The sequence below is a fragment of the Scyliorhinus canicula genome, chromosome 6 (assembly GCF_902713615.1).
Source record: "Scyliorhinus canicula chromosome 6, sScyCan1.1, whole genome shotgun sequence".
NCBI lineage: Eukaryota > Metazoa > Chordata > Chondrichthyes > Carcharhiniformes > Scyliorhinidae > Scyliorhinus > Scyliorhinus canicula.
This window is the reverse complement of record NC_052151.1, coordinates 93,945,530-93,959,593: the sequence shown is the minus strand read 5'-3', so window position 1 is coordinate 93,959,593 and position 14,064 is coordinate 93,945,530. Positions and strand designations below refer to the sequence as shown.

General features: G+C 46.0%; 1 protein-coding gene across 5 annotated transcripts in view; it reads left to right on the top strand.

Moving 5' to 3' along the window:
• The window catches only part of cep85l (centrosomal protein 85, like), a 355,373-nt gene that overhangs the window by 334,645 nt on the left and 6,664 nt on the right, over positions 1 to 14,064 (top strand). For all 5 annotated transcript variants that reach the window (XM_038799676.1, XM_038799678.1, XM_038799675.1 and 2 more), the window contains one exon: positions 10,286 to 10,499. In XM_038799676.1, coding sequence (XP_038655604.1) covers positions 10,286 to 10,499 — 214 coding nt within the window. The remainder of the gene's footprint in view (positions 1 to 10,285; positions 10,500 to 14,064) is intronic.

Here is a 14,064-nt window from a genome sequence, read left to right as displayed (position 1 = left end):
GAGGAATATTGGAGCTGCTTCGGGTATTTGGGCCTTTCTCGGGATACAAACTAAATCTAGACAAGAGTGAGTATTTTATGGTGGCTCGGCCGGGAATGGGGGCAGGGGTGGGGGCGTCTGCCATTCCGTTGGGCAGGGACTCACTTTAGATACCTTGGGGTGCAAGTTGCTCGGGAGTGGAGGGGGGAGGGGGGGGTTTCCATAGGTACATCATTTCTAGTTTGGTGGGGAAAGTGATCTGGCAAGGTGGGATGGTCTCCCTCTGTCACTGGTGGTTCGGGGACAGGCGGTTAAAATGAACATGGTGCCGCGATTTCTGTTTATTTTCCAATGCCTGCCGATTTTCCTGCCAAAGGCTTTTTTCAGAGAGATTGAAGGGATGATTACTTCATCCACATGGGGAGGGAAGGTGGCCAGAGTTAGAAAGGTGCTACTACAGAGATGAAGGCAGGCAGGGGGTTTGGATCTTCCGAACCTGATGTATTACTACTGGGCGGCGAATGTGGAGAAGGTGCGGAGCTGGGTCAGAGGGTTTGACTCCCAGTGGGTCAGAATGGAGGAGAGTTTGTGCAGGGGTCGGGATTGAAGGCGCTAACAACAGCCGATTTGGGAGGAACCACAGATTTGAGCCAGGGGAGTGGGACGGAAATTTTCGGAAATGGGAGGAGAAGGGGATTAAAGCACTAAAAGATTTGTTTCTTCAGGGTCTGTTTGCAGGACTGAAGGAGCTGTGAGAGAAGTATGGGCTGGAGCAGGGAGAAGTGTTTAGATACATGCAGGTTCGTGATTTTGCCAGGAAGGAGATACAGAGCTTCCCGGTGGAGCCGGCGTCAACTTTGCTGACGACAGGGGCCTGGAGAAGGGGGTAGTGTCGGTGGTTTACGGAGCTATTTTGGAAGAAGAGTAGGCACTACTGGAAGGGATCAAAGCGAAGTGGAAGGAAGAGTTGGGAGAGGGTCTGGGGGAGCTGTTCTGGTATGAGGTGCTCCAGAGAGTGAACGCCTTCACCTTGTGTGTGAGGCTGGGGCTGATACAGCTGAAGGTGGAATATAGAGCACACCTCACAAGGGCGAGGATGAGTCAGCTTTTTGAGGGGGTAGAATATGTGTGTGAACGTTGCGGGGGGCCCGGCAAATCACGTCCATATTTTTTGGTCTTGTTCAAAGGTGGAGGATTACTGGAAGGCGATTTTTAGGGTAAACTCTAAAGTGGTGCACGTGAAACTGAACCCGGGCCTTTGGGAGGCCATTTTCGGGGTGTCGGACCAGCCGGGGTTAGAAACGGGTATGGAGGCAGATGTTGTAGCCTTCGCCTCGTTGATTGCCCGAAGGTGGATCCTGTTAGGATGGAGAGCAACCTCTCCACCCTGTGCCCTGGCGTGGCGGGGGGATCTGTTGGAATTCTAGGATAGAGGGATTCTACAATTTATGGGCGTTATTCATTATGCACTTTCAAGAACTGGATAACATCGAACATTAGTTGAGGGGGGGTTGGGAGAGTTGGGGGAGGGGGACAGTATGTGCTAATGGTAACTATGGGTGAATCCTGATTCCTTTTTGTTATTTGTTTATGTTAACATGCGGGCAGTTGTTTTGGGGTCGGTGGGATTGTTGTTGTTGATATGGGGATTGACATTATGTTCGTTACTGCTTATTGTTGGTGGGTGCAAATTTGGGAGAAGATGTGAAAAAGGAGGAGAATAAAAAGATTTTTAAAAGAAATCATGAATGCGCAAGATGCTGCAATCGGAGGAGTGAAAAGATTTCTTACACTTGGAGGAGATTCTAGAAATAGGGAGGGATGAGGCCATGGAGGGATATGAAATGAAGGAGATGAGAATTTTGAAATGATGGCATAGCAATGAAACTCATCTGAAACAAAGGCAAATATGAAAATGAAAAATGAAAATCGCTTATTGTCACGAGTAGACTTCAATGAAGTTACTGTGAAAGGCCCCTAGTTGCCACATTCCAGCGCCTGTCCGGGGAGGCTGGTACGGGAATCGAACCGTGCTGCTAGCCTGCTTGGTCTGCTTTCCAAGCCAGTGATTTAGCCCAGTGTGCTAAACAAATATAGTTACTCTAAAGGTAAACCTGACCTTTGATTCAAAAGAAAAGAAGTATGTGACATAGGTTTAGGAATGTAGCCATGAAGCATTCAAAAGCAATGGACTGAAGATCACAGAAGCACAGAATTGTTACAGTGCAGAAGGAGGCTATTTGGCCCATCGAGTCTGCACAAAATTCTAAATAAAGACATAAATGAATACAGCAAAATATAGATGTAAAATTCAAGACAAAAACATTTCTGACAATCACAGCTGATAAGCACTTTACATTGAGTTTCCATTAAAACACTCCTTCCTTTAGAAGTAAATTGGATGACAACAAATTTATGTGTATAGATCTTATTGACACATTACTCATTGTAAAGGGAGTAATAGGCTAGTTTGGGCAGCTGTGAATTTATATTCATTTCATTTTGAGTAATTATTATTGAACAATTAGATGACATTCATTCAATTGCTTTCTCTTTAATATAAGATCACAACTGTGGTATTTCATGGGACCAACACAATGCAGTGTTGGTCCGTATAGATTCACAGCCTAGCCAACGCTGATCATCAGACGTTTAAATTAATTAGGAGAGCGAGAGGAAGCATATTTATCACCTTTCAGTATAACCCAATACCCAGAGATCGTGACAAGGTAGTCTCAAGATATTAATCAGAAGGGGTCACCTACAAACCCCTCAGCATCGATGAAATATAACAAAGAATGGTTCTAATTTTAACTAAAATATTTCTGGCAATTGTAATTCTGAACACAGTAATGAACAAAATTCAGTAATAAGAACTAGTACTTGACAGGACTGTGCTGTTGGGCTCTTGTAGGAGTTATTGACTTCGACAAAGGTTTCACTCTTCCCAGGCCATGATACATTAAAGATTTCATGAAGCCTGCAGATCAATACATTGAAGGTTATTAACAGTTTTGTACTCTAAAGTAGTGGATAAAGCAGAGTTTAGAGTAGATGATTAAATTGGGAAAATGGCAGCTGTGGGAGATAATTAAATATGAATTGGGGCCTGCATGCAGCAGTGAAGATAGATTTACAGCTTAGTGATATAACAAAGAACAATACAGCGCAGGAACAGGCCCCTCAGCCCTCTAAGCCTGCGCCGACCATGGTACCTGCCTAAACTAAAACCGTCTGCACTTATGGAGTCCATATCATTTCATTCCCACGCTATTCATATATTTGTCGGAATGTCCCTTAAATGCCACTATTGTACCTGTTCCCACCAACTCCCCAGGCAGCGCGTTCCATATATTTACCACACTCTGTGTAAAAAGACTTGTCTCGCACATCTGTTCTAAACTTTTTCCCACGCACTTTAAACCTAGTACTTGACTCTCCTACCTAGGAAAGAGCATCTGACTACCCACTCTGTCCATGCCACCCATTATCTTGTAGACCTCTATCAGTGAGAACAGACCGGGATTATCCAACCTCTCCTCATAGCTAATGCCCTCCATACCAGGCAACATCCAAGTAAACCGCTTCTGTACCCTGTCCAAAGCATCCTTCTTTGGCGACCATAATTGTACACAATATTCCAAATGAGGCCTAACTAAGATCCAGGATAGCTGCAACATGACGTGCCAATTTTTATATTCAATGCCTCATCTGATGAAGGCCAGCATACCGGATGCCTTCTTGACCACCTTATCCACATGCGTTGCCACTTTCAGTGATCTGTGGACATGCATGCCCAGATCTCTGCCTGGCAGTGTTCGCAAAACCAACTACATTTTCTTCCAAACCATTTATTGTGTAATTTCTTCATGCATTGGACCTTCCAAAGTGCATTACCTCACACTTGTCCGGATTAAACTCCATCTGCCATTTCTCCGCCCAAGACTCCAACCAGTTTAATCCAAAAATCTGAAAAAAATGAGAAGTACAGAAGTGGTAGAAGGATGAAAGAAGGATGACTCTCACCTGAAATAGAATGAACATGAATTGACATTTAATAGGCCAAAGAATAATCAAGTAGGGGGGGAAACAAGTTGAAGATTACATGACAATAAGCAAAGGGGGCATTGTATATTTGAGAGTGATAGTGGAGGTACGTATGGTTCCATTCTGTTATAGTATCAGACCAGAGCCCAATTTATGTTAGCAAACCGGACGAAACCCCAACAATTTTTCAGTTTCTAGAAGTGTGAAGAAAGAATACTGCAATCCAGGAGTGAGTCCACTGACACCTAGGAATCTTTTATATTAAAACAAACTTTATTATCAACACACGAGCAACCACATTAACATCACATAAAATAGCTTGTCAATTAACAGTTCAACAATTCTTAAAACAAAAGGAATACTTTAACTACTAACTTGTATCATCTCTATCTCCAATTAAGCAAAACCCATTAATAGTCAAAAGCCACTAGTAAATAAAGTTAGCACACACAGAGATACTTTCTGTACTACTTTATATACATTTCCTTTCAGAAAAGTAGAGAAAGACCCTTTCAGGCACAACCTGCAAATCTTTCTGTCTTTGTCAGACTCAAAACTCCTACAGCCAAAACTGTTTGCTGCAGACCTGGCTCCTCCCATTAATTATATCATCTCTATCCCACAGATCCCAAGACCTGCTGACCTAAGTCTAAACACAATGGGCTAGATTCTCCAGACCCCCAGCCATTGACATTCTTGGAAGGATTTGCAGGTTGACACAATCAACCTGTTTGATCATATTATGAATGCACCTTCCTTGGCCATCGGGTCCTGGGGTGGGACTCGAACCCGGAGCTTCTGGCTCAGAGGCAGGGACACTACCCACTGCATCATAAGACCTCCAGGTACTTATGATGCGGGCTGGTAATTTATTGGTAGGTACATGATACACAGTAGGAATAGAGGAATATATTTGGCAAATGTGGCAAATAGCAGTTTCAGGGGTATTTGCTGAAACTTTAGCTTTTTACACTATATACCGATAATTTGGATGAAGGAGTAGAAAGTTTTATATCCACTTTGCCAGAAGCCCCGGGTCCCCCGCTGACCTCCCATCCACCTCAGAAATATGTCCTTTAAGTCATTGGCATTCCTCCCTCTCCCCCCTATCCACTTTGGCCTTAAATGAGATCACCCCACCATGAACTTCAGAACCGCCCAAACAACCAGCGGCGAGACCTCCCCCATGCAACTGAACCCCACACACTTCTCAATCACTTTCCCTTTCGTATCACAGAAGCTCTAATCCATCAATAACCCGGCATTCATCCTCCACCCCGGCTTCCGGGCTGCCCCCATCTCCAATACCACATCTATCCAATTTGGAGCGTGATCCAAGATCACAATTGCCGAATACTCTGCCCTCTTAACTCCGGCCAACAGCGCCTGTCCCACCACAAAAAAGTCAATCCTTGAAAGCAGCTTGTGCACCAGGGAGAAAAACAAATATTCTCTTCCCTCGAATGTAAAATACTCCATGGGTCCACCCTCCCCCCCCTATTCCCTCATGGGCCCTGCCAATGCCTTCACCCCCACCCCCCACCCCCGACCGGGTCAGTGAGTGTGCCTGGGAAATGTCCACCCTCAGCTCCAGCACAGTGTTCCAATCTGACCCCCCCCCCCCCCCCCCACCTCACTATCAATTCATGGGTATCCAGATCAGGAATGGCACCCAATGTTCTATTCACAAACCCCGCAATTGGGGGAATATACACTTACCAACACTGCCAGCCTCTACTCCAATGCACCCGTCACTGTCACCTACCTGCCCCCCTGATCCCCACCACCAACTCCATCAGAAACCTCACCCGCTTCCCCCGCCACCCCGAAAGTAATAATACGGTAGCACAGTGGGTAGCACTGTTGCATCACAGCGTCAGGGTCCCAGGTTTGATTACTGGCTTAGGTTTAGGTCATTGTCTGTGTGGGGTCTGCATGTCCTCCCCGTGTCTGCATGGGTTTCCTCCGGGTGCTCTGGTTTCCTCCCACAAGTCCCGAAAGATGTGCTGTTAGGTCATTTGGACATTCAGAATTCTCTCTGTGTATCTGAACAGCCGCCGGAGTGTGGTGACTAGGGGCTTTTCACAGTAACTTCATTGCAGTATTAATGTAAGCCTACTTAGAATCATAGAATTTAAGGTGCCATTTGGCCCATCGAGTCTGCACCAGCACTTGGAATGAGCACCCCACTTAAACCCATGCCTCCGCATGATCACCGTACCCCAGTAACCCCATCTAACCTTTTTTGGACACTAAGAGCAATTTATCATGGCCAATCCACCTAACCTGCTCATCTTTGTAATGTGGGAGGAAAACGGAGCACCCGGAGGAAACCCACACAGTCTCAGGGAGAATGTGCAAACTCTGCACAGACAGCGACCCAAGCCAGGAATCGAACCTGGGACCCTCGAGCTGTGAAGCAACTGTGCTAACCACTGTGCTACCATGTTGCCCTACTTGAGACAATAAAAAAAACCCTCCCTCTTTTAAGATACAGAAACAAAACCCCAATCAAATAAAAACAAATGTCAATTAAAAAAGAACAATCCCTGTTCTCACCAACCATGTCCAAATCCCAACTCTCATCATAGTCCCAGTCCTTCAGCCTTACCGAACGCCTCCACCATCTCAAAATGAAAGCCCTTCAAATGATGGGTCACTCTCAGCTTTACAGGGTAGACCACTCCGAATCTCACTCTGCTGCCGTACAATGCCGGATTCACCTGTCCAAAGGCCACCTGCCTTCTCATCAACTCTGCTGTCAGATCTTGGTACATACATATACCAATGCCTCCCCCTTTCATTTCTTGTCTCTCCTTCGCCCAGCTCAAAACCTTCTCCTTCATGTGGTAACTGTGGAAGCAGACTATGACTGCATTTGGTGGCTCATTCGCTTTAGGCTTTGGCCTGAGTGACTGATGTGCCCTGTCCAACTCGTAGCAGGAGGGTACTCCCCATCACCATCCATTCAGCAAACATTTTCCCACCACCTTTCTGCCTGATTAAATGCCCCCTCCGCCCAATGTGTCTACGAATGAGACTGGGATTGCTGCAGTGAGTAGCTTATCTCCTGACTCCTCAAAGCCAATCCACCAAGTACAAGGCACAAGTCAGGAGCGTGGTGGAATACTCTCCATTTGTCTGGAGCGTGGTGGAATACTCTCCATTTGTCTGGAGCGTGGTGGAATACTCTCCATTTGTCTGGAGCGTGGTGGAATACTCTCCATTTGTCTGGAGCGTGGTGGAATACTCTCCATTTGTCTGGAGCGTGGTGGAATACTCTCCATTTGTCTGGAGCGTGGTGGAATACTCTCCATTTGTCTGGAGCGTGGTGGAATACTCTCCATTTGTCTGGAGCGTGGTGGAATACTCTCCATTTGTCTGGAGCGTGGTGGAATACTCTCCATTTGTGTGGAGCGTGGTGGAATACTCTCCATTTGTCTGGAGCGTGGTGTGGAATACTCTCCATTTGTCTGGAGCGTGGTGGAATACTCTCCATTTGTCTGGAGCGTGGTGGAATACTCTCCATTTGTCTGGAGCGTGGTGGAATACTCTCCATTTGTCTGGAGCGTGGTGGAATACTCTCCATTTGTCTGGAGCGTGGTGGAATACTCTCCATTTGTCTGGAGCGTGGTGGAATACTCTCCATTTGTCTGGAGCGTGGTGGAATACTCTCCATTTGTCTGGAGCGTGGTGGAATACTCTCCATTTGTCTGGAGCGTGGTGGAATACTCTCCATTTGTCTGGAGCGTGGTGGAATACTCTCCATTTGTCTGGAGCGTGGTGGAATACTCTCCATTTGTCTGGAGCGTGGTGGAATACTCTCCATTTGTCTGGAGCGTGGTGGAATACTCTCCATTTGTCTGGAGCGTGGTGGAATACTCTCCATTTGTCTGGAGCGTGGTGGAATACTCTCCATTTGTCTGGAGCGTGGTGGAATACTCTCCATTTGTCTGGAGCGTGGTGGAATACTCTCCATTTGTCTGGAGCGTGGTGGAATACTCTCCATTTGTCTGGAGCGTGGTGGAATACTCTCCATTTGTCTGGAGCGTGGTGGAATACTCTCCATTTGTCTGGAGCGTGGTGTGGAATACTCTCCATTTGTCTGGAGCGTGGTGGAATACTCTCCATTTGTCTGGAGCGTGGTGGAATACTCTCCATTTGTCTGGAGCGTGGTGGAATACTCTCCATTTGTCTGGAGCATGGTGGAATACTCTCCATTTGTCTGGAGCGTGGTGGAATACTCTCCATTTGTCTGGAGCGTGGTGGAATACTCTCCATTTGTCTGGAGCGTGGTGGAATACTCTCCATTTGTCTGGAGCGTGGTGGAATACTCTCCATTTGTCTGGAGCGTGGTGGAATACTCTCCATTTGTCTGGAGCGTGGTGGAATACTCTCCATTTGTCTGGAGCGTGGTGGAATACTCTCCATTTGTCTGGAGCGTGGTGGAATACTCTCCATTTGTCTGGAGCGTGGTGGAATACTCTCCATTTGTCTGGAGCGTGGTGTGGAATACTCTCCATTTGTCTGGAGCGTGGTGGAATACTCTCCATTTGTCTGGAGCGTGGTGGAATACTCTCCATTTGTCTGGAGCGTGGTGGAATACTCTCCATTTGTCTGGAGCGTGGTGGAATACTCTCCATTTGTCTGGAGCGTGGTGGAATACTCTCCATTTGTCTGGAGCGTGGTGGAATACTCTCCATTTGTCTGGAGCGTGGTGGAATACTCTCCATTTGTCTGGAGCGTGGTGGAATACTCTCCATTTGTCTGGAGCGTGGTGGAATACTCTCCATTTGTCTGGAGCGTGGTGGAATACTCTCCATTTGTCTGGAGCGTGGTGGAATACTCTCCATTTGTCTGGAGCGTGGTGGAATACTCTCCATTTGTCTGGAGCGTGGTGGAATACTCTCCATTTGTCTGGTGCGTGGTGGAATACTCTCCATTTGTCTGGAGCGTGGTGGAATACTCTCCATTTGTCTGGAGCGTGGTGGAATACTCTCCATTTGTCTGGAGCGTGGTGGAATACTCTCCATTTGTCTGGAGCGTGGTGGAATACTCTCCATTTGTCTGGAGCGTGGTGGAATACTCTCCATTTGTCTGGAGCGTGGTGGAATACTCTCCATTTGTCTGGAGCGTGGTGGAATACTCTCCATTTGTCTGGAGCGTGGTGGAATACTCTCCATTTGTCTGGAGCGTGGTGGAATACTCTCCATTTGTCTGGAGCGTGGTGGAATACTCTCCATTTGTCTGGAGCGTGGTGGAATACTCTCCATTTGTCTGGAGCGTGGTGGAATACTCTCCATTTGTCTGGAGCGTGGTGGAATACTCTCCATTTGTCTGGAGCGTGGTGGAATACTCTCCATTTGTCTGGAGCGTGGTGGAATACTCTCCATTTGTCTGGAGCTTGGTGGAATACTCTCCATTTGTCTGGAGCGTGGTGGAATACTCTCCATTTGTCTGGAGCGTGGTGGAATACTCTCCATTTGTCTGGAGCGTGGTGGAATACTCTCCATTTGTCTGGAGCGTGGTGGAATACTCTCCATTTGTCTGGAGCGTGGTGGAATACTCTCCATTTGTCTGGAGCGTGGTGGAATACTCTCCATTTGTCTGGAGCGTGGTGGAATACTCTCCATTTGTCTGGAGCGTGGTGGAATACTCTCCATTTGTCTGGATGAGTGCAGCTCCAACAACACTCAAGAAGCTCAACACCAAAGCAGCCTAATTGATTGGCACCCCATCTACCACCTTAACACTTACTCCTCTACGACTGATACACTGTAGCAGCAGTGTGTACCGTATTCAAGATGCACCGCAGCAACTGACCAGGGTGAGTTGACAGCACCTTCCAAACTCACAATCTCTACCACCTAGAAAAACAGGGGTAGCAGCCATATGGCAACACCACCACCTGAACATTCCCCTCCAAGTCACTTACCATCCTGACTTGGACATTTATTGCCATTCTTTCACTGTTGCTTAGTCAAAATCTTGAAATTACATTCCGAAGAGTACTGTGGGCTATACCTACACCACATGCACTGCAGCGGCGCAAGAAGGCGGCTAACCACCACCTTCCCAAGGGCAATTAAGGATGGGCAATAAGTGGTGGCCTAGCCAGCAATGGCCACATTCTATGAATGAATATAAAAAGGAAGTTAAGCAGCTCCAATTGAAGAGATAGCAGCAACACATGTACAACTGATCTATTGACTACCTGTAGTGTAATCTCTATATGTAACATTTCATTTCATACATTTAGTTTTCATCAAAGAACCAAAAAGTATCAGAAAATGATGAACAACCGCAGGAAACTGAAGAGCCCAAGCAATGCTCAGCAGAAGAAACACCAGCCTTCCAAAGGCTACTGAAAGAAATATCCTCCTGTCTGCATGACCTGCGAGAACTATGCAATATTCTTACTCAGAGGGCGCAGGGAAAGGAGCCAAACCTTTCTCTCTTACTTGGGATACAATGTAAGTACAATTTTGAACTTACTCCTGTAGGTTTGCAGAAGACGAGTCCAGACTAAGAGTAATTTTTAGGAAATTCAGGGTTCTCTGATATGGGGGTTCCCGTACCAGCCTCCCCGAACAGGCGCCGGAATGTGGCGACTAGGGGCTTTTCACAGTAACTTCATTTAAAGCCTATTTGTAACAATAAGCGATTTTCATTTTCATTTCATTTCTGGTGGGGGTCTCTGATGGGCGGGTCTGGTGAGGGCCTTTGTTGGGGGGTCTTTTGGGGTCTCTGCTGGGGTCTTGTGGGGGTCTCTAATGGGTCTGGTGGAGGTCTCTAATGGGGGTCTGGTGGGAGTCTCTGATGGGAATCTCTGATGGAGGTCTCTGACGGGGGGCTCTGGTGGGCGGCCAATAGGGGAGGCGCTGGTTGAGGGTTCTGATGGGGGACTAGGGGGTGGGATGGGATGGGAGGCAGAGGATTCTCCGCCATATCGGGTACTTCTGCTACCAGCTGTGGCGAGTGCAGAAACCAGCCCACGGTTATTGCAGCATGAATATATTTTCAAATTTCCTTGGTTTCCCTTTTGATGATTTTATTCAGTTAATTGGTTAGCACCTTGTATTTCACCTCTGGGACTTGGTATGATTCCATTGTACACTGATGAGATAAAGGTCCTCTCTGTGTTGCTGCTATAAACAATCCTACATGAGATGAGCTATTCAATTCCTTTATCCATATCTCAGACACTAATAGGCAGTCTAACATTGTCTGCAAGGAATATCGCTATAGTAAAGAAACTATTTGTGCAGCAGATGGCGCTTGTCAGAATTTTGGATTGAATGGCATTGCAGTCAGAGTGGGGTAGATGCTTGCTTCTCAAATGTGTATTTCTCAGACTCAATATAAGTAATAACAAATTATTCGATTCCCCCACTCTTGATGAGCACATAAGTTTACTGCCCCCCAAACTGCAAAGAAATTGGGAGCAATGTCACCTTGTGCATGTCAAAACAATAGAATTGCTAATTGAGGGAAGTGCATCTGATACAGAATTATATTGCTGCCAATTGAGAGAGGGTTATTGGATTCAGAATCATATTGTTGCTAATTGAGAGAGGGTTATCGGATTCAGAATCATATTGTTGCTCATTGAGGAAGAGGGTATCGGATTCAGAATTATATTGTTGCTCATTGAGGAAGAGGGTATCGGATTCAGAATTATATTGTTGCTAATTGAGAGAGGGTTATCTGATTCAGAATTATATTGCTGCCAATTGAGAGAGGGTTATCGAATTCAGAACTATATTGTTGCTCATTGAGGGAGAGGGTATCGGATTCAGAATTATATTGTTGCTAATTGAGAGAGGGTTATCTGATTCAGAATTATATTGTTGCCAATTGAGGAAGAGGGTATCTGATTCAGAATTATATTGTTGCCAATTGAGGAAGAGGTATCGGATTCAGAATAATATTGTTGCTCATTGAGAGAGGGTTATCGGATTCAGAATTATATTGTTGCCAATTGAGAGAGGGTTATCGAATTCAGAATTATATTGTTGCCAATTGAGAGAGGGTTATCGGATTGTTGCCCATTGAGGAAGAGGGTATCGGATTCAGAATTATATTGTTGCTAATTGAGAGAGGGTTATCGGATTCAGAATTATATTGTTGCTCATTGAGGAAGAAGGCATCTGATTCAGAATTATATTGTTGCCAATTGAGAGAGGGTTATCGGATTCAGAATTATATTGTTGCCAATTGAGAGAGGGTTATCGGATTCAGAATTATATTGTTGCCAATTGAGAGAGGGTTATCGGATTCAGAATTATATTGTTGCCAATTGAGAGAGGGTTATCGGATTCAGAATTATATTGTTGCCAATTGAGGAAGAAGGCATCTGATTCAGAATTATATTGTTGCCAATTGAGAGAGGGTTATCGGATTCAGAATTATATTGTTGCCAATTGAGAGAGGGTTATCGGATTCAGAATTATATTGTTGCCAATTGAGAGAGGGTTATCGGATTCAGAATTATATTGTTGCTCATTGAGGAAGAGGGTATCGGATTCAGAATTATATTGTTGCTAATTGAGAGAGGGTGTATCGGATTCAGAATTATATTGTTGCCAATTGAGGAAGAGGGTATCTGATTCAGAATTATATTGTTGCTCATTGAGGGAGGGTTATCGGATTCAGAATTATATTGTTGCTCATTGAGAGAGGGTTATCGGATTCAGAATTATATTGTTGCTAATTGAGAGAGGGTTATCGGATTCAGAATTATATTGTTGCTCATTGAGAGAGGGTTATCGGATTCAGAATTATATTGTTGCTAATTGAGAGAGGGTTATCGGATTCAGAATTATATTGTTGCTCATTGAGGGAGAGGGTATCGGATTCAGAATTATATTGACGTTAAGTGAGAGAAGGATAATTGATACATAATTATAGTGTTGCTGATTGAGGGAATGATGTAGGATACAGAAATATCCTGCTGCTAATTCAGGGGTGGGTATGTGATGCATAATTGTATTGTTCCTAATTGAGGGAGGGTTGATGGATACAGAATTATATTGTTGCTAATTCAGGCAGGAGTGACTGATATAGAATTATGAGGCTGACTTCTACTGGGATGGCTATGCCACCTTTGTGTGGCATCCCAAAATAGGAGGATATCCTACTAAGGGGGTAGTCAGGTCCAACGAGGTATCTTTCCTGAGCTGGCACCATTCCAATTAATGAAGGTGACTCTCATTCAACCTAAGGTCGGCACACCCATTTAGAGGGTTGGTGACTCGGCAGCTATCGAACGGCCATTTGGGTAGATTAGAGGTCTCAGCGGGAAACTCCCTGATGAGGCCACACTTAGTCCCATTCTCTGCACTGAGGAGCTCCGTTCTCTGGAGTTCCTCAGTGCAGAAGGAGATTGGGACGCCATTTTTAATGGTCCTCTCTCGACCTCTGAACCCCCCCCCAAAGCCCCAACTCAATCATAAGGGGGACCTCCCCCCCCCCCCCCGCAACCCCCAGCATACATGGAGCGTACCCCCAGGCTCGATCTGTAGCATGGGAAAGATGCCAGCTTGATATCCTGGCAGCGATCCTGCCACCTGGGCAATAGCTGGCTGGCAACCTGCTGGCAGTGCCAGGGTTCTCAGGTGGTACCAGCAGTGCCACCCTGCCCAGAGGGTAAGCACCTGGGGGCCTCCGATCCCCTGGGACACCCCCCATGATTGCCGTTCTGTATGATCCCTGTTTGCGCAGACCAGCACTGACCAGAGACTTTTGATAGTTCGTGGGAATGCATATTAGAGTAAAAGTAAGGGCAGCACGGTGGCGCAGGTTAGGACTGCTGCCTCACGGCGTCGAGGTCCCAGGTTCGATCCTGGCTCTGGGTCACTGTCCGTATGGAGTTTGCACGTTCTCCCCGTGTTTGCGTGGGTTTCGCCCCCACAACACAAAAATGTGCAGCGTAGGTCTCAGGCATTGGCATTGGCCACGCTAAATTGCCCCTTAATTGGAAAAAATTAATTGGGTACTCTAAATTTTAAAAAATAAAATAAATAGAATCTCACTCTA